At 42.3% G+C, this 20,408-nt stretch overlaps 1 protein-coding gene across 3 annotated transcripts in view; it reads left to right on the forward strand.

Moving 5' to 3' along the window:
* CTXN3 (cortexin 3) overlaps window positions 1-20,059 on the forward strand; it is a 126,030-nt gene extending 105,971 nt beyond the window's left edge. For all 3 annotated transcript variants that reach the window (XM_040344786.1, XM_040344790.1, XM_040344781.1), the window contains one exon: window positions 19,055-20,059. In XM_040344786.1, coding sequence (XP_040200720.1) covers window positions 19,102-19,395 — 294 coding nt within the window. In that variant the 5' untranslated portion in view covers window positions 19,055-19,101 and the 3' untranslated portion in view covers window positions 19,396-20,059. The remainder of the gene's footprint in view (window positions 1-19,054) is intronic.
* Window positions 20,060-20,408: the final 349 nt, after the last annotated feature.

Raw genomic sequence — 20,408 nt, forward strand, 5'->3', positions numbered from 1 at the left:
TTACTTTGTTATTTGAGAAAAGTGAAAGAGAAAAAACGCCTCGGGGAAAATGTCTATACATTCCAAGCCTTTTAATGCTTTACAGTAAAAATAGGAGTGAGAATCTTATTATAGAACAAAAAATTCTCAATTCTGGTAACTGTATCTCTTTAAAAGTCTTGTGGATGGGAGCAGGAACGGAAAACTGTTATTTTAACACCTTCGTGATGGAGGGTAAAACGCCTGAAGACAATTTTGCAACTTTGACATGTATTAGTACACCCGTACATATCATCACAACTACTTTGTATATCCAGGTTAAATATACCTTGTTTTTTTGTTTTTTTTCAGGACCAATTAGACTTTCTCTTGATTTTGTTTTATTATCAAATGAAAACTGGACAAATGAAACACTTTTTCAAGTTTGGCTGCATATTCTTGCTATTACCATAACTTACAACCAGAGAACAACCCAAAATAAATGCTCCTGCTCCTGACGAACGCAACCCATGTGTATGTTATTTGTTGTAGTAGGCCCCAGAAACAATAGTGTGCATTTTACTTTTTTTACATCCTACCCAAAATATTCTGACCCTGACCTTTGAACGCACCTTTTGATCCTGACTGTTGATCCTTACCTTGATATTTGACTCTGAGGCCCCATTCACACGGGGCAGATCAGTAATGATCTGCCCCGTGAACCTCCGCTTGCTCAGCGGGGATCGCTCCGTTGATCCCTGCTGAGCCGGCGGATGACAGGGCGGTCCTCGCACACTGTGCAGGGACCGCCCTGTCTTTTCTCTGCTCTCCCCTATGTGGTTTTTCCTCTGTCACACTTTGGCGGATCGGAGCGGGTCGGATGTCAGCGGGCATGTCACCGTTGACATCCGCGGCTCCATAGAGGAGCACGGAGCGCCCGTTCAGGCCCGCCTAAAAAACTGGCAGGCGGACCTGAACGGGCCGCCCGTGTGAAAGAGCCCTAACACTAACCCTGACTTGGCCTAGATCAAGCCTTGATTTGGCAATTTTTTTCAATTATTATTATTATTTGATTTTTTTGCATACATTTGTTTGTTTATATCTTTCTCCCCTTTCTCTCTATTCAGAGGAGGAAAACAAATACAGGGGTGGGCTGCACAGTGGACTACCACTAGGGCATTTATAAAACATTTGCTTTCTATGTGCCCCGTTCTGACTATTCTACAGTCTGGAGGTGTGGTGCAGTATGGCAGCACGTCTGCATAACATCACACCTCACTGGATGGCACTACATGTCACCACATAGCAAGTTCAACACACCACACTGCTGTGCATTCACATAAGTGAAGTGTCACTTTGTGCACTTTACAAGGGAGATGTGCGATGCGCATCACTGTAACCCAAAGCAGACCGATGCCCACAAATTAAACTGCTCTGGTTTAGTTTGTGGGCAAGTGCGAATGGACCCTTACATGCTTTTAATGCATACATTTTAACCCCTTTCCTATCCAGCCCTGTCTTCCCTTTAATAGGATATGTACACCCAGGGGGCAGGAAGAATTAGTTAATCATGTGACCAATATGATAGGCTGTTACGGTGCTCATGTAATTGTGAGCCAGTCTCAAAGGCTCCCCATCAATATTGCAGACTGAGCTTAAAGTGGATGTAAACCCACTCCTTTCTAAACTACTGCCATAGTGGTTATCTACATGGATATACATGCTTCCTGCATGTATCCTTACCTGTCAAATGTTTCCCCTCTGTCTGTTAAGAGACCCGCAAAACTGCAGATTCTGTGGGTGGGTCTGTTGTCTGGAGATCGGTGGGTGGAGTGGTGATGTCAGTAGACTCCCCGCCCACCTCTACACTCCTTGGCCAGGCATCACATTTCTTACACTGAACTTCTGCCGGTCTTGTGGATTATGCCTCATGATCACCAACATCCAGTCAAAATGCAGGAAAGTCACCACATGACTTCAGCATGCCCAATCATGCTAAGGTGTGGAGCAGCCAATCCTGGGAGAGCTGGAGAAGAAAAGAGGAGGGAAAGAGGAGGGAATCTGAAGTACACAGAATGTACACAGAATGCCTCTCTCACACTCATGCATGAGATATGTAAATCACCTGTCACTCACAGCAAGGGGGAGAAACAGACTCCTATATCTCTGTCTGACCGTTTTAATCTCACTGAAAAAGATAAGAGCACTCCTCTGAGCTGCATTAACTCTCATGGCAAGACTGGACACAGATGACATGAAATCCTATACTGTACAATGTGCCTTAATAAAAAAGGAAAAAAAAAAGCTGTGTTCCACTACCTACGCAGCTTAGGGAAGGGGGTGGTAAAAACATGTCTCTGCCATGTAATTTTACAAATACAAGTGTAAACAAACCAATAACGCTGGTTTTAATAACACTACACATCCAAAAGTGTTGGTTGCATACTGTTGCAGCAAGAAGCTCTTTAAGTTCTAGGAAACCAGTGGTAACTCTGAACAACAGACTTTCAGGGAAAACAAACCTTTTTTATTTTTGCTAGCAAAAGACACTCAGCCCCAGCTCACGCAAAGTGAGTGAAGTGTGTTCTTCTGGGCAGTTACATTATATATATATATATATATATATATATATATATATATATATATATATATATATATATATATATATATATATATATATATATATATATATATATATATTATGTAGCACTTCCCCCGAAGGAGCTGCTGGTTTGTTTTGGGTGGCATGTTACCTCTGTATCTCCGCCGTCTAGGGTACTTGATGAGAGTTGTAGTAAAGGGAATGTCCACACGACAGGCTTAAACAGTGGAAAGGTGAAGGGATAGCAAATAGGAGACAGCAGACTCAGGTGTAACTGCATAAGGAAACAGTCCTGCTTCCAACTTTACTTTGCCACTCCAGCCGGAGTGGGTATAGCGCACCTGGACAGGCCTCTCTCACAAGCCTGGCAGCCAGAGTGTCACTCGAACTTGGGATCAAGTCTCTGCCACAGACCCTCTCAAAGGAGTTATGGTCCAGAATCCTCTCTCGGTAGATTCAGCACCCGGATCTCCTTTAGGGAGTTTTTGCAAGTTAGCCACTGACAGGCGATCAACATCCAGCCTGTCAGATCCCAGGTAGTCCCCCGATGAATGGACAGGCCCCTCCTGAAACACCAGCCTTGTGCTTGGTATCCTTCGGACAGACTCCTCATCAGTCAGCCTCCTCCAATTGGATGGACAGCTCGGGACCCCCTCCAAGTTGGGGACCCAGTCAAACACTGGGCCCGCACAGCAGATCAGTTGCTCCGGGCCAACGTGGTCCCAAAACCAGGAACACTGCTACCCATGCGGGGGTGTCGTCGAATGGCTACACCAATGATGGGCGCCACACGGGGAAGAAGACCTTGAGGAAATGGGGTCTGCCCCCTTTATACCCCTCCCAATATGCACAGCCAGGCGACCCACCCCTGACTGGTCGCTAAGGAGTGGTATTCAGAAGCAATTGACCCTACTGCTGCCACCTGCCGTCCGGAGGGTGACCTGAGTCTCCGGACGAAAGGTTAGCCCACAGTACAGCCAAACTAGAGCAGAGACCTAAATTTAAACAATCAAACTAATTCAGAGCCAACTATTTCTCTAAATTGCAAAAATATGTAGATGGGTGCTACAGCGCTACTAGTAATCAATAATTGTAGTGCACAATCAATAAATAAATGATAAAGCTGCAGTTATAAACGGTGAACCAAACCAAAAAAACAATACTATATATATATATATATATATATATATATATATATATATATATATATATATAATGCGCTATATCAACTGATCATGTGAAATATCAACACACCAAGAAAATGCTGGAAAAAAGGAGATCAATATATTATGAAACAATGAGTTCCACAGTTCATATAATGATATATAGTTCCATTGATGCTGCAATCATGGATCAGCTCAGCAACACACTCCCAAAACACACATACACTATGTATGGTGTTAGAACGACTTGATGATTTGTAGCAGTGTAATCACAGAAATCAAGCAGTCATGTCAGAATGTGCTTTCCACCAGATATTCAATGCTCACCAGATATGCAGGGAAAAAAGAGAAAGAGTCCAATAGTATAATACTGCATATATATATATATATATATATATATATATATATATATATATATATATATATATATATATATATATATATATATTATTATTATTATTATTTCTCTAAATTCTCCCCCTAAATTTAACATAGCACCAGCTCCGAAAGTAGCCCTGCGCTACATTATATATATATATATATCAACAATTGCATACACATTCCTAAAACACCTTAAAAACAAAGCTTGTTATTGAGTAACATGCAGTTTCTCAGTTATCTGTATAATTTAACAGCTACTAATCTACCTGCATTCTAGCTTCACGGGAAAGAAGGGAGAGGAAAGGGGAGTTAGATGCAAGTGCTTGGAAATTAACTGTCTGCTAGTCACACTTACATGTATAAAATCTTACTTAGAACTTTTCGGATTTAAGTTACTCCGCTGCAAAATTCCCAAGTTAGGTGCCGATCCACAAAGCACTTACCTGGAACTTTGCGGCGCTGTAACTTAAATCCGTCCGGCGCAAGGCGTTCCTATTCAAATGGGCGAGTCCCATTTAAATTAGGCACAATTCAATTACACATGTCGGATCTTCGTCCTAACTATGGGAAACTGAGTCTGTGGATCAGTTCCATAGTTAGGACCAGGGATACGACGGAGTAACAGCAGTTACTCCGCCGTATCTCTTTTGAGGATCTGGCCCATTTTATCAGAAGCAACTATTTTGTTCAAATTCAGCCATCTTAGCTGCTTCCACAGTACAGGATTGCTGATCTGGTGGTAGCTGCTTCACACATTGCTGCAAGGCCTAATAAAGGTCTAAATATTTTCCTATTCACAGAAGAAGGTGTCGTTTTGTAATAACTACAATCCTTGAAGTCTGCATTGAACCCTGCTTGCCTATAATTTTATTTTAGGCTTTTAGAATGGCAGCAACAAGAATCCACTGATAGTGGGTAGGGGCGGCTGCTGAGCCTATACTGGGCAATGCATACCTCCCACCCATCCTGGGTGGGGCTTCTGAAGACGTGAATGAAACGAAACGTACGTAGAGCGGACACACGCACGCCGGCACGCACTTCCGGGATAACCAGTGGACCACAGCTGATCTCACGGTGGAACGCACGCCGTTCCTTAGGCTGGCGCGGATCCCTTCAACTGGTCACAAGTGCTGTGCTGGGAGGCTTGCTACGTATATCAGCTGCCTATCTGCTCTCATTTTGCTTTTAACTAATTTTTTATTGGAATCCTTTTCCCAGTTTGATGACTTTTTAATTTTGTATATACTTTTTACTTTGGTACATGCCAGCACTGCGGCGGTACCAGTAATAAAACCACCCTTGTTTTGAACTACTACCCTATGAGAAGTCCCTTTCTCTTTTTTTCCCCTTGGAGGAAGTTGAACACCCACAGGTCCGGTACTAACCACACCAGCAAAACACACCCGGACAACCCGGAAAGGCGAGGGATCTGGAAATCATCACTTTATGCACTTTACCCCTGCAGGGGTGAGTGCCTCTGGTGAGTGGGGGCCCAAAGGGGGAGCACCGGAGCCACTGCAAGAAGTCACACGAATTGTCGACTGTGAACACACACTGTGATTGGATGCACTTAGTCACGAACTATTTAATGTTTACTTTGTATACATATAGTTTAACACTTATGGACTATTAATTTTTTGTACACTCTTTTGTGTATATTTACATACATCTTGTTCACTGGATTGTTTATTTGGAATTTCTGTGTACACTCAGTTTTTTCACTGGACTGTTTATTTGGAATTTCTGTGTACACTCAGTTTTATCCCACTGGATTGTTGTATTACCGGCTCTAAACGACAGCGGCGAGGCCGCCCTATACATTTATACATATATACATATATTATCTGCACTTTATTGTATTATTGTTCCTTTGTATGGACTCACAATAATTTGAATCACCTCTGACTGTTAGTCATATTAAGTATATAACATCACCCTGGTATATACCACAGTGCTCGAGTCCTCTCTGAGCACTTCACTGAGGCACTTTTACCTTTTCCACACCTAGACCTATTCACGGTAGCTCCATTGGGTCTGATAAAAGTTTATTTAGTACCAATTTTCTGGTACGTACAGCCTCCAGCTGAGACAGCGCCACCACCCCCCACACCTTCTACATACACTCAGTGGGGGTGTTCTCATGAGATGCTATATGCTCTTACTATCTCCTCTGCCTCCCTCCCCCCTTTCAATCTTTCTTCCTGTCATTGGTTGTTAGGACCGCCGGCGTCCTAACAACCAATGACGCACATTGCAGGCACTAACAGAAGGAAGAACATGCAAGACCTCCCAGCTTCGCTCCCGACTCCGGCTTCTTGCCTTGAACAGTCTCCCGCCCGGTAAGGGGACTCTGGACTCTAAGTACAAAGTGTTGCACTGCTATCTAAACCAGTGTAATGGAGGGCACCCAGCAGCTGTGAGTAAACCCTGCTTATCCACTCAGACAGCGGTCACTTCCCTCAATTCTGTCAGCCTCTCCACTGCTCATCCCTGCACCTCTCCTGCTCTCTCTTCTGGGCTGCACAGTATACAAGCACACATCCGCGGTTCCCTGCCTCTCTGCTTCAGGGGATCTGACATCGGCTCCACAGCCCCCACACTAGTGACCTCTGGTCCTTTCCTCCTCTCTCCTGAACTGAGCTGCAGTGAAAGGCAACTCACAATCTCTCTCCCTGTCCACTCCAGGCTGCCACCCTGCCGCTGCTTCTTCCAGATGCATGCAAGCAATGTTTTTCTCTCTTGCACTCCTCCTATCAGCTGAATTAAAAAATAGCACTGCTCCTTATACCTTTCCAGAACTCCTGCTCTGCCACTGTATTTCCTGACCCCACTGCCTCCAAGTTGCTGAGAATTTCTTCTCCCCTGCACTTCGCCAGCTGCAATGTCAGGGGTCCCCAAAGCAGTGAGTGGGTCTCAAATTCTATCACAAGTCTGTCTGCACACCCCACTATAGCCTGCTGATTTTACAGTTGTCTCCCACTTTTTTTTAGGTATGACAAAAGGCAAATGCACTGCAAATATGCCTCAACCCCTAGGCACTAACAGTTCTCTGTAAAAAACTAAGCTGCGCATTAAAATAACCTAGTGGACTCTGTACTGTTGAAATGAATCAATGGCATACAAAGTAGCCCAAAGTAGATGAAATGAATGATTACAAAGTCAAATGGTATCAAATAAACCCTGGCCCAGATTCACGTAGATTCGCCTATCTTTAGGCGGGCGTAGCGCATCTCAGATACACTACGCCGCCGTAACTTACAGCGGCAGGTCCTGTATTCTCAAAGAACTTGCGCTTTAAGTTATGCCGGCGTAGTGTAACTGGGCCGGCGTAAGCCCGCCTAATTCAAATGTGGAAGTGGTGGGCGTGTTTTATGGAAATTAATCGTGACCCCGTGTAATTGACGCTTTTAACGAACGGCGCATGCGCCGTCTGTGGACGTATCCCAGTGTGCATGCTCCAAATTATGCCGCAACTACTCAATGCTTTCGACGTGAACGTAACTTACGCACAGCCCCATTCACGGACGACTTGCGCAAACAACGTAAAACGTGAAAAATTTACGCTGTTCCGACGTCCATACCTAACATTGGTACGCCTCATAGAGCAGGGGTAACTTTACGCCCAAAAAAGCGTTACGTAAACATGGCGCACGTACGTTTGAGAATCGGCGTATCTAGCTCATTACCATATTCGACGCGTAAATCGATGGAAGCGCCACCTAGCGGCCAGCGTAAATATGCAACTTAGATTACGCCGGTCGGATCTAAGACAGATCTATGCATAACTGATTCTAAGAATCAGGCGCATAGATACGACGCCTCACACTCAGAGTTACGACGTCGTATCTGGGGATACGCCGGCGTAACTCCTTTGAGATTCTGGGCCCCTGTGTCCAAACTGCTGCACCAGACTAAGTGCTGATGCAATGGATGGTCCAATAAAAAAAAGTCCCAAACAGTTGAAAACTCCAGGTGTGCTTTGCAGGCAAGATCATTTATATTTGTAAGGGGCGATTTGGAGGGGGGGGGGGGGGGGGTAAAGTAATAGTATTTATGCTAGAAGGAGGTATTGGGGGGGGGATTTCTGCTGGGAGGGGATATTTGTGTCAGGAGGTGGAATTTAGGTGGGGGGATAAGAGACTGTGTTGTGTTCTAGACGGAGGGATTGGGGGAGTAATTGCATTGTGGGGATGATTTTGGAGGAGATGAGGATTTGAACTAGAAACAGCTAATTTGGGGGTATTTGGTGAGGAGGGGGTATTTGTACTGGGAGGGGGGGTTGGGCTAGGAGGGAAAATTGGAGGGGGAGGGGAATTGTGCTGGGGGGATATGGAGGGGAAGGGGATTTTTACTAGAAGGGGAATTTGGAGGGATGGAAGAGGATTTGGGAGGGGGGATTGGGATGGAGAATATTGTCTGTGAGATTCTTGCTTGTGGCACAGAACTCAAAGAGAATTTTGTAGGTACAAGGAAGGTCAGGTTTTGTTTAACCATGCACCTTAAGCCCCTCTGTTAACAGTCTGGACACACCCACTTTTTGGTGCCGTGCGTGGAGCTCAACGCAGGTTACCTCCACCCTCAAGTGTCCCTCATTCCCAAGTTCAAAAGTTGGGAGGTATGGGCAATGACAGGCTGACAATGCTCACAGCTACTAGTGCTTCTTCGCACAGCCCACCATTAGCTGTAGTGATCATGGCTGTACATAAAAAAAGCAGATGATTAAATTATTTGAATTATTTCCCTAAAATGTTTTTTTTTTTTTCTGAGGTTTATGTGTATCTGTCTTGTGGCACAGTAACTGGGTGTGTTTTGGCAACCCTGAGCCCAACTATCCCTGCATTTCCACCCAGCTCTTCCATTCGCTTCTGTGAATGGAGGATGGGCGGACCTTTTAACTACTTAACCCCCGGACAATATTGCTGGTCAAAGACCAGAGCACTTTTTGCGATTCGGCACTGTGTCGCTTTAACTGACAATTGCGCGGTCGTGCGACGTGGCTCCCAAACAAAATTGGCGTCCCTTTTTTCCCCACAAATAGAGCTTTCTTTTGATGGTATTTGATCACCCCTGCGGTTTTTAGTTTTTGCGCTATAAACAAAAATAGAGCGACAATTTTGAAAAATAAATAATATTTTTTACTTTTTGCTATAATAAATATCCCCCAAAAATATAAAAAAAAAGAAAAAAAATTTCCACAGTTTAGGCCGTTGCGTATTCTTCTACATATTTTTCGTTAAAAAAATTGCAATAAGCGTTTATTTATTGGTCTGCGCAAAAGTTATAGCGTTTACAAAATAGGGGGTAGTTTTATGCCATTTATTTTTTTTTCCTTTTTTTTTTACCACGTCAGACTCAACCACAGCAAGAGACTTGCTCATGATTTCATTTATTCATAAATATTGTCTCTACTTCAGTTTCGCATCATTTGTGGTTATCTATACTGTTTTTTATATTTATCTTTTTACTTAATTTTATTATTTTTTCCCCTTCCCCCCTTCTTTTCCCCCTTCTTCCCCCCCCCTCCCGTCCTCCCCGATCTCCTAATGGTTTGTTCCTTCCTTTCTATTTCTCCATTATTTTCCCCAGATATTCCTCCAATGTTTTAAAGTCTTTCCACTGTCTCCATTTTTTGTTATGTTTATTGAGTTGGCTCACATCGCAGCTACTTAGATATTCCATCCTGTTGTAGTTTTCAACTCTTTTAAACCATTCTTTTATGTCAGTTTTTTTTTTTATTTAGTCAATTTTTTGGTATTGGTCCTTTTGCGGCATTTATTAATGGTGGAATTAATGTTTTCCTGTATCTTGTATTTGATTCTTTTGGGTCTTGGAACACACAAGCTTGTATGCTATTAGCTATCTTTTCTCCAGTTATTACTTCCACAAAATCCCAAATTTCCTGCCAATATTCCTTTATCTTTGGCAGTCCCACCATATATGTGTAGTTGTTCCAATTTGTCCACATTCTCTCCAACAAAGTGGGGTTTTGTCTTTATTAAATTTGTGGATCACTTCGGGTGTCCTATGCCATCTTAAAATACATTTATAGTTAATTTCAATTGTATTCATATCGGTTGCAGTGTTATGTACAGATGCTATTATTCTTTCAACTTGTTGGTCCTCGAATTCCTTACTTATTTCTTTTTCCCATTTCACTATAAAATAAGGTTTTCCTTGTAGCTCTGATTCTGTCAGAATTTGATATACTCTTGATATCACATGTTTTACTGGGGTTTGCGTAGAGCACAACCTCTCTAAGGGGGTTAATTTCTTTTCATCTCTTAAAGGTGTAAGTATTGAATTTATAAGATGTTTTAGTTGTATATATTCCCAGTAGTTGATATCCCACCTATTTTTTTCTTTTATCTCCAGGAATGTTTTTATCTTTCCCTGTTCTATAATGTCCTTTATTTGTGCAGCCTCCATCTTGTTTCCAAACCGTGTCCCGTTTCCGTAAGTGAAATTAAAGGTGAATTATAAGTCCATTTATTCTGTTTGTGTATTAAATCCCAAACTTTAAAAACATTCTTTTTTAGTTTGTGCATGTCTACTTCCAACACTCTATACTTCCGTGGTATCCAAACGTTTTTGTGAAGTGCTGTTTTACTTATACTATTTTCCATTCAAATCCATTTTTTTTCATTCTCTTTGTGTTTATTTCCCCATTCTACCATTCGTGCAATGATCGTAGCCTTGTAATATCTCTTTATATCCGGTGCTGCTAATCCTCCATGTTTTTTCCTCTTGTTAATGTTGCAAAGTTTACTCTTGCTTTTTTGTTTTTCCATATATATTTTATCAGCATTGTTTTAATAGTGTTGAAGAAACTCTGTGGGATATCAATGGGTAACATCTGGAATGTATATGTTATTTTTGGGAGGGTAACCATCTTAAAAGCATTTATTCTTCCTAACCATGACAGTGCTCTTATTGCATTTTTTTTAGATCTATTTTTATCTCGTTTAGCAGAGGGATAAAGTTGACAAGATACAGACCATCTACTGTAGATGTCAATTTAACCACCAGATATGTTAGCTCTCCTTTTACCCACGTGTTTGAATATTGCTTTTGCAACGCAAGTTCTTCTTTTTTCTCCAGTCCTATATTTAGAATTTCTGTTTTTATGGGATTTATTTTGAAGTTCAAAAGTTCTCCGTACTTTTTTATTTCCTTAGCTATATTTGGCAAGGTCATCTTTGGGTTAGTTATATACATTAAAATATCATCGGCGTATGCCGCTATCTTGTGTTCTTCTTCGCCTACTCTCTCCCCCTCTATTGTTGGATTATTTCGAAGAGTTGCCAAAAAAGGTTCCAGCGTTAGTACATAGAAGTGGCGAGAGCGGGCACCCTTGTCTGGTCCCATTATACATTTTATACATTTCAAAGGGAGATGACAGTTTACCATTAGCCTTGACCCTTGCCGTTGGTCTACTGTACATATTTTGTATCCAGTGTCTAATTTTAGGTCCCATCCCCAGATGTTGAAGCGTATCCATCATAAATCCCCAGTCTACCCTGTCAAATGCTTTCTCGGGAACTATTGACAGGAGTAGAACTGGGGATTTTTCCTGCAGTAGTAATATAGTTTTAAGGCTGTTATCTCTAACTTCTCTTCCGGGTATAAACCCAGTCTGGTCTGGGTTGACCCAATCTGGCATTCGTTCCTTTAGTTGGGTGGCTAGGATTTTTGCGAATAACTTTGTATCCACATTTAGTAATGCTATAGGCCTATAACTAGAACATAGGGGGTAATCCACAAAGGTCCGGCGTAACTTAATTTTTTCCATTTAAGTTACACTGCCTTAAAATTTCTACCTAAGTGTCCGATCCACAAAGCACTTACCTAGAAATTTTGGGCTGTGTAACTTAAATTCCGCCGGCGCAAGGCGTTCCTATTTTCATGGGGGCGATTCCCATTTAAATTAGGCGCGCTCCCGCGCCGGCCATACTGCGCATGCTCGTGACGTAATTTTCCCGACGTGCATAGCGCGAAATTACGTTACGCCGAGCTTTGTGGATTGCGACGGTTCAATAAAGTTGCGTCAGAAAAAAAAAAGATACGGCGCGAAAAAAAAATTTCAAAATAAAAAAAAAAACGGGACAGAAAGGTCTGTTTTTACAAGGTGTAAACAGTTTACACTTTGTAAAAGCAGCCCTAATTTTGCGTTTGCAAACTAAAACTTACGGAGAAAAAACGAAGCTGAAAAGCTTCGTGGATCTCCGTAAGTGCTAATTTGCATACCCGAGGCGGCATTTCGACACGAAATGCCCCCAGCGGCGGATGCGGTACTGCATCCTAAGATCCGGCAGTGTAAGTCCCTTACACATGCCGGATCTTCTGCCTAACTATGGAAAACTGATTCTGTGGATCAGTTCCATAGTTAGAAACAGGGATACGACGGCGTAACAGCAGTTACGCCGTCGTATCCCTTTTGTGGATCTGGCCCCATAATGTCTTATCTTTCCCAGGTTTTGGTATTATAGTGATGTGTGCCAGTAAAGATTCGTATCGCATTTCTTCTTCTTCCCCTATTTGGTTGAAGTAATCACATCAATTGGCTCTGGAATTTTTTATAATATTTGATGGTGAACCCATCTGGTCCAGGGCTTTTCCCAGTGGGTGTTTCTTTTAATGCTCTTAGAATTTCTTCCTGTGTAATCCCTACTTCCAAAGCTGTCAGGCGTTCTTCATATATTTTTGGCAGTTTCACGTTTTTTAATTGTATTTTATCCTTCCTCTTCTCCTTCCCCTTATATGTATCTTCCTTTCTAATGGCATATAATGCACTATAATATGTTTGGAATGCTGTTGCAATATCATCTGTTTTATTTACCATTTCTCCTCTTCCATTCTGTATCTTCTCTATATAATTTAGTGATTTATTACGCCTTAACATTTTTGCGAGATGTTTTCCAGGCTTGTTTCCTCCTGTGTATCTGTCCTTTCTGATTCTATTGAACTCCTTTCTTGTTTCCTGCTCCATTAGATCTTTCAATGATTCCCTTTTTAGTATTAAGGCCCGGTGGGTTTCGTTTTCAATATTTCTCTTATGTCTTTGTTCCAAGTCATATATTTCTTTTAAGATTATTCGCATATTTGTTTCTCTTTCTTTCTTTTTTTGGGCTCCGAGAGCTATCAATTGACCCCTTATAACAGCCTTGTGCGCTTCCCAAATTATTGCTTTACTCAATTCTGGTGTATTATTGGTCAGGAAATACTGGTCAATTTCTGTTTCTATTATCCTCTCTACTTCTTGATCTTCAATTATTTCTTCATTTATTCTCCAGGCTCCTCTCCCCATCACTTCCCTTTTTAGTTTTAGCTTCATTATCACTGGGGCATGATCTGAAATTGTAGCTATTTCTATTGATGTTTCCATTACTACCTCCAATGCTCTATGTTCGACCAGTATATAGTCCAGTCTGGAGTACATTCCATGTATCGTTGAGTGGTATGTAAAATCTTTTGTAGTAGGATGTTGAATCCTCCAGACGTCTACTAATTGATGCTCAAATAGTTTTCCTTTTACTCTTCTTAATACTTTTTTATTAAAAATAATGGAATTTTTATAATTATATTTTTTTTACTAGTAATGGCGGCGATCAGTGATTTTTTTTCGGTACTACGACATTATGGCGGACACTTTGGACACATTTTTGGGACCATTGGCATTTTTATAGCGATCGGTGCTATAAAAATGCATTGGATTACTATAAAAACGCCACTGGCAGTGAAGGGGTTAACACTAGGGGGCAGGGAAGGGGTTAAGTATGTTCCCTGGGTGTGTTCTAACTGTAGGGGGGGTGGAATCACTAGGGGAAATGACTGATCTTCTGTTCATACATTGTATGAACAGAAGATCAGCATTTCTCTCCCTGACAGGACCGGGAGCTGTGTGTTTGCACACACAACTCCCGGTCCCCGCTCTGTAACGAGCGATCGCGTGTGCCCGGCGGCGATCCCGCTCGCCGGGCATGCGCACGAGAGTCGGGGGCGAGTGGCCTGCGAGAGAGCCGACGTAGAGCTACGGGCTCTCGCGCAGGGAAGCCGACCTGCCGCCGTAAAACGCCGGTCATATCCTCCATTCATAGATTGTGTTTCATTCATAGAAGTAATAGTACGGCTTCTATGAATGGGGGAGGAGAGAACGCCAAGTCAGGCTTTCTTCATAAATTTGATTACAGTGGAATAGAGGAACACTTCTACTGGAGATAGCACAACAAGGGGTACATTACACTGATAGCAAGTAATGTAATTTCTACCTCTCTCTTAGTAGTAGTCGTAGTAGTCAAAGAAGCTATACTATAGATACCATCAATGAACACAATCTGTGAATGAAGGAGGTGGACCTTTTATTCATCAGCCTATCCTCCATTCATAGAGTGCTTTTCATTAAAGGAAAACTGCAGTTAAAGACACTTGGCAGGTGTTGAAAAAGTCTGAAGGTGCCCCAAAAATGCATTGGAGATAATGAGAAAGATGTCAGTTACTTTAAATGGATCCTGCGGCCTCGTACACATGACCGTTTTCCTCGACAGAATCCATCAAGAAACTTGGTGGCAGAGCTTTGTTGCCGAGGAAAACGGTTGTGTGTATGTTTTTCATTGAGAAAACTGTCGAGGAACTCGACGAGAAAAAAAGAGAACAAAAAAAGTTCTCTTTTTCCTCGTCGGGAGTCTCAATTTCCTCGTCGTGTTCCTCATCGGGCTGGTTTTCGATGAGAAACATGTTTGTGTGTATGCTTAGAAACCCGCGCATGCTCAGAATAAAGTATGATACGGGAGCGCACCTTCGGTAAAAGTAGCGTTTGTAATGGAGATAGCACATTTGTCATGCTGTAACAGACTGAAAAGTGAAAATCGTCTCCTACCAAACTTTTAATTAACACGCAGTAACATGAGATTAGCAAAAGCAGCCCCAAGGGTTGTGCCAGTGGAATCGAACTTCCCCTGCTGTCGTACGTGTTGTACGTCACCGCGTTTGAGAACGACGAGATTTGGTCTTGACAGTGTGTACACAAAGAAAGCTTGTCAAGTTTCTCGACAAGCCTAACAAGGAACTCGTCGAGGAAAACGATGTTTCATTTACGTCGAGTTCCTCGGTCGTGTGTATGAGGCCTGAGGGTTTAAGAGGCTGCTTTAAGTTTTCTATTTTTTTTTTATATTTTCAATTCTTTACACGTTAATACTACAAATCTTTTAAGAAAATAAGACTTCAGCACTATCAGGAAGCTGATATTTGCAACGAGAGTGAGGAATTAGTGTATTTGGGGCACCAAAGAAAACAACTAATGGTTTGTCAATGCCTGCAGTTTGGTCCTGGAGCCAATTTTGTGTATTTATCGGTATGACAGGTGAACTCAAACATTTGTCAAGTAAATCACAAAAATTGCATTACGTAACAGGAATATTTATACACATACTGATGTTTCTATTTAATGCTTTGCAATCCTTTGCACAATCGCCAAATATCAAATCTTTTGTTATTCCAACTAGTGTTTAGAATTACAACCTTGTACCCTTGTCTATCGGTTTATTCTCCACATGCCTGTTGATTCCTTTCTATTCTGTGTAAAAGGGATTTAATAAATAAAAACATAGACAATCAAAGTCAACGTATGACATTCCTAATCAAAATGTATTTAATGATGATCTACTTGTATGTACAGAATGATCACATAACTTGAAAATACTGTATGTAAAAATTAATTTTATATATACAGTATATACACATAAATATTATACAAGGTATAAAGTACAGTACATATGTATATATATATATATATATATATATATATAGATATATAGATATATATATATATATATATATATATATATATATATATATATATATAGATATAGATATAGATATATGTATAGCACTACCCCCGAAGGAGCTGCTGGTTTGATTTGGGCGGCATGTTACCTCGTCATCCAGGGTATCAGATGAGAGTTGAGAAAAAGTTCAATGTCCACACTTTAGACTTCTTTTTCTTTGCTTCATTTGCCCAACTTGGTAAAAGGATAAAAGTAGTAATTGAAGAGGTGGAAGGGTAATAGAGAATAGGTTCAGGTGTATAACTTTGTTCGAAAACATTCCTGCTTCCAGCAATGCAGCTTTCGTCGCCACTCTAGCCAGAGCGGGTATTGTGCACCTGGATAGGCCTCTCTCCAGGAGTGGACTGGGACAAAAATTTGGCCCTGGACTTCATCCAGACCGGCCCACTTTAATTCAATAAAATGCTGCCCCCCACCCCCCCGAAAAATCACGCCCACCAAAAGGCCCCTACATCCATTATTGTATATTATGAGAGGGTGAGAGAGAGGGGAATAAGAGCGAGAGAGAGGGAGGGCTGAGGGAAGTGAGTGTAAGAAAAAGAGAGTGAGTGTAAAAGAGAGGGGGTGAGTGTAGGACCCCTTTCACACTGAAGCGTTTTTTAGGCGCATTTGGGCTAAAAATAGCGCCTGTAAAGCGACTGAAAAATGCCTCCGCTGCAGTCCCAGTGTGAAAGCCTGAGTGCTTTCACACTGGGGCTCTGCCTGGGCGTTAAAAAAAGTCCTCCAAGCAGCATCTTTGGGGCGGTGGAGGAGCAGTGTACAAACTGCTCCTGCCCATTGAAATTAATGGCCACCGCAGCTGAAGCGCCTGCAAAGCACTTCGACAGCAGTGCTACATGGGCGCATTTAACCTTGAATTTGGCTGCTAGTGGGGGTTAAAAGCGCCTGCTAGACGCCGAATAGTGCAGCTAAAACGACATTAAAGTGCTGCTAAAACTAGCAGTGTTTTACCATCAATGCCCGCCCCAGTGTGAAAGCAGCTTAAGAGTCAGGGAGTGAATGAGACAGAAGAGGGAGCTGAGAGACAGAGGGGGGAGCTGAGAGACAGAGGGGGGGAGCTGAGAGACAGAGGGGGGGTCTGAGAGATAGAGGGGGCTGAGAGACAGAGGAGGGGGCTAAAAGAGGGGGGGACTGAGAGACATGGGGACTGAGAGACAAGGGGGGGACTGAGAGACAGAGGGGGGGGGGGACTAAGAGACAGGGGGGTCTAAGAGACTCTCAGTTTTAAAAAACGGCCCACTGAGCCATCGGCCCACCGGGAAACTCCCTTTAGTCCCTATGGCCAGTCCATCCCTGCCTCTCTCACTAACCTAGCAGCCAGGATGTCACACGAAATCTTGGTAAATTCTCTGCCACAGACCTTCCCAAAGATGGAGACACATTCGGTCCGAAATCCTCTCAGAACAGGATTAAGCACCCGGATCTCTCCCGAATAACTTCTTGTGAACTTAGAACTGACAGGCGACCATCATTCAGCCTTTCAGTAATAGTGCATACTTTGATGAAGTTCAAGGCCTCTATTGAGATACCAGCCTCTTGCTCGGTGCTCTCCAAGACGGGTTCATCATCGGGTGGCTTCTTCCCTCGCAACGGACAGCTCAGGACCACCCTGCAAGCGTAGACCCAGTCTGACTACTGGGCCTACTCAGTGGATCACAACCCCAGACCAATGTGGTCCCTGAGCCAGGAACACTTGGGCGCGCACCCCCGGTCAGGAGGGCCACACACAGGGTGTGGTGGGACGACAGACCCAGGATCGACGACGACCCCGGACTAGTGACGTCTGTCCCTTATGTACTCCTCCCCAGAATGCACAGCAGGACGATCAACTCCCTCTGATTGGTTGCTGAAGGGGAACACCCAAAACACCTTGGCCTGACTGCTGCCACCCTAGGCCTGGGGCGGTAACAGCACCCAAGACAACAATAGTGGTCACTCAGGCCCCGTACACACGGTCAGACAAAACCGATGAGAATGGACCGAGGTTCAGTTTCATCGGTCCAAACTGACCGTGTGTAGAGCCTATCGGTCTGTTTTCCTTTGGTCCAAAATTTTAAAACATGCTTCAAAACCAAACCGATGGACCGCTGCCCGATCGGTCCAAACCGATGGTTAGTACAGAAAGCATCGGTTCAAAACCTGCGCATGCTCAAAATCAAGTCGACGCATGCTTGGAAGCATTGAACTACGTTTTATTCAGCACGTCGTGTGTTTGACGTCACTGCGTTCTGACCCGATCGGTTTTTGGAACGATGGTGTGTACGCACATCAGACCATCAGGCCACTTCAGCGGTGAACCGATAAAAACGGTCCGTCGGACCATTCTCATCGGTTTGGTCCGACCGTGTGTACAAGGCCTCACAGTACAGCCATGACTGGAACAAAGGCCCAAATTTTGTGAAAAATAATACAATCTGAGTCAACTAACTCTCAGACTACTCTCTAAATTTAAAGCAGCGCTGGCTAGAAAGTAGCAGGCCGCTACATATATATATGTTACAGAACAGTAAGTATACATTTGTAGCCAGTATACTTGTACTGTGCTGTAACCTCTTTGCATTATACAGTATTTTGATTGGTGTTCTTCAGCTGGGAGGTTGTTTCAAACATCTTGGAGAACTAAGCAAAGATCTTCTGTAGATGTAGGCTGCCTTAAAACCTTCTGTCTCTTCATGAAATCCCAGACAGACTCAGTGATGTTGAGATCAGGGCTCTGTGGGGGCCAAACTATCACTTCCAGGACTGCTTGTTCTTCTTTGGGCTGAAGATAGTTTTTAATGACATTGGTTGTATGTTTAAGGTCGTTGTCTTGCTGCAGAATAACATTGGGGCCAATCACATGCCTCTCTGATGGTATGATATGATGGATAAGTATCTACCTGTATTTCACAGCAGGTATTCCTATCCCTGATGTGAAACGTACCTAAACTGCTGCAAGTAGGACATGTAAAGAATACAGACCAAAGTGTATATACTGAAGCAACTGTGTTGCAGTCTGAACAGTTCATATCTGCTTTCTCTGTGTTTTTGTAAAAATCAATTTACTCTTAGGTGTTAAAAAGGCAATACAAATGTATTTTATACTTGACCTAGGCTTCTTTCTTTTATAGATTCTCAGTTCAAGTCAAAGTACTTCTATCATGACGTTGGAGAAGTTATGAAGAGGAAAAAGACATTCTGGAATTGTTTGTTTCCATTTTCCTGGACGATGGATGGAGAGACTTTACCTTCGACAATGTTACCCACGCTGAACGCCTCCTATGGCTCCTCAATGACTCTGGAACAAAAGACCACGTTTGCCTTTGTCATTTTACTATTTATCATTTTAGGTGTCCTCATTGTTAGGTGTTTCAGGATCCTTCTTGACCCATACAGGAGTATGCCAACTTCTACCTGGGCAGATGGAGTAGATGGACTGGAAAAAGGACAGTTTGACTATGCTCTTGCATAGTGTTTAAAGCCATTAGTGCTTTTCTGGACTTGATGTGATGAAATTAAACATAGGGCTGTAAATCAGTTGTCCTGAATACAGAGAAGAAAATAGTTTTTGTAGTTGAGATCCATATCTAAAACATTAGTGTTACAGGGATTTTTTACAACCACGTTTCCAATACTCTTGTTTTAAATTAAATGTGTAGAGCACTGGTGTAAGATAAAACACAACAATTCTAGATTCTAAGATTCACTGTGGGTTACAGTCAAGATTCTTAAAATTATTAAAGTGATTCCATAAAGGCCATGGTCTAAAAATATTTTCAGGTGTGTTATCCTGAATTAGGCACCATCATGCCCACAACCACTATTTCAATTGTTACATCAGAAAAAATAATAATAAGTGCACTCTTCCCATAAACGACTCTCTTTCTCTATCCTCAGCAGTGCCTACCTATTGTTTGATGTTTAGAAAACGAGTATGCTGACGACTTCTACTGTTGGGCATCACTAACTTTTTTAAGGAAATGCAACGTCATCACTATTTTAGGTGTTTTTTATGCAGATTCTGTGTAGCTGTAGAAAATTTTACTGCTTTTATATAGATGTGTGTGCTTTATTTCCACCACTCTTGCTGGGGTGCAGGTAAAGTTCTTGGAGACTCAATAAAAATATGAACCAATGCTCTATGATCCCAGAAACATAACTCATGAAAAATGAATTAGGTATCTGATCTTTAATAGATTGAACACTATATTTTTTTCTCTGTAAATCAGTGCATCACTGTAGCAAGAAAGTTTGGCTTAATTTGAATATTCTTGTAAATGCAATATATACAAAATATAATCCAATATAAGAGAATATTACACTTTTTTGAACATGGTAGCAGTGGGAGAGTGCTAGATATATCTTCTAAGAATCTGTTCTAATATTGGGTGTGTGCATACACCCATTGGTAACTACCAGTTTCTAGATGTTCAGCAGTCATATGTGATTGTGCTGTAAGTAAACCTTTGCAAGGAAGAAAATGTC

Source organism: Rana temporaria, chromosome 1 (genome assembly GCF_905171775.1).
Source record: "Rana temporaria chromosome 1, aRanTem1.1, whole genome shotgun sequence".
Lineage (NCBI taxonomy): Eukaryota > Metazoa > Chordata > Amphibia > Anura > Ranidae > Rana > Rana temporaria.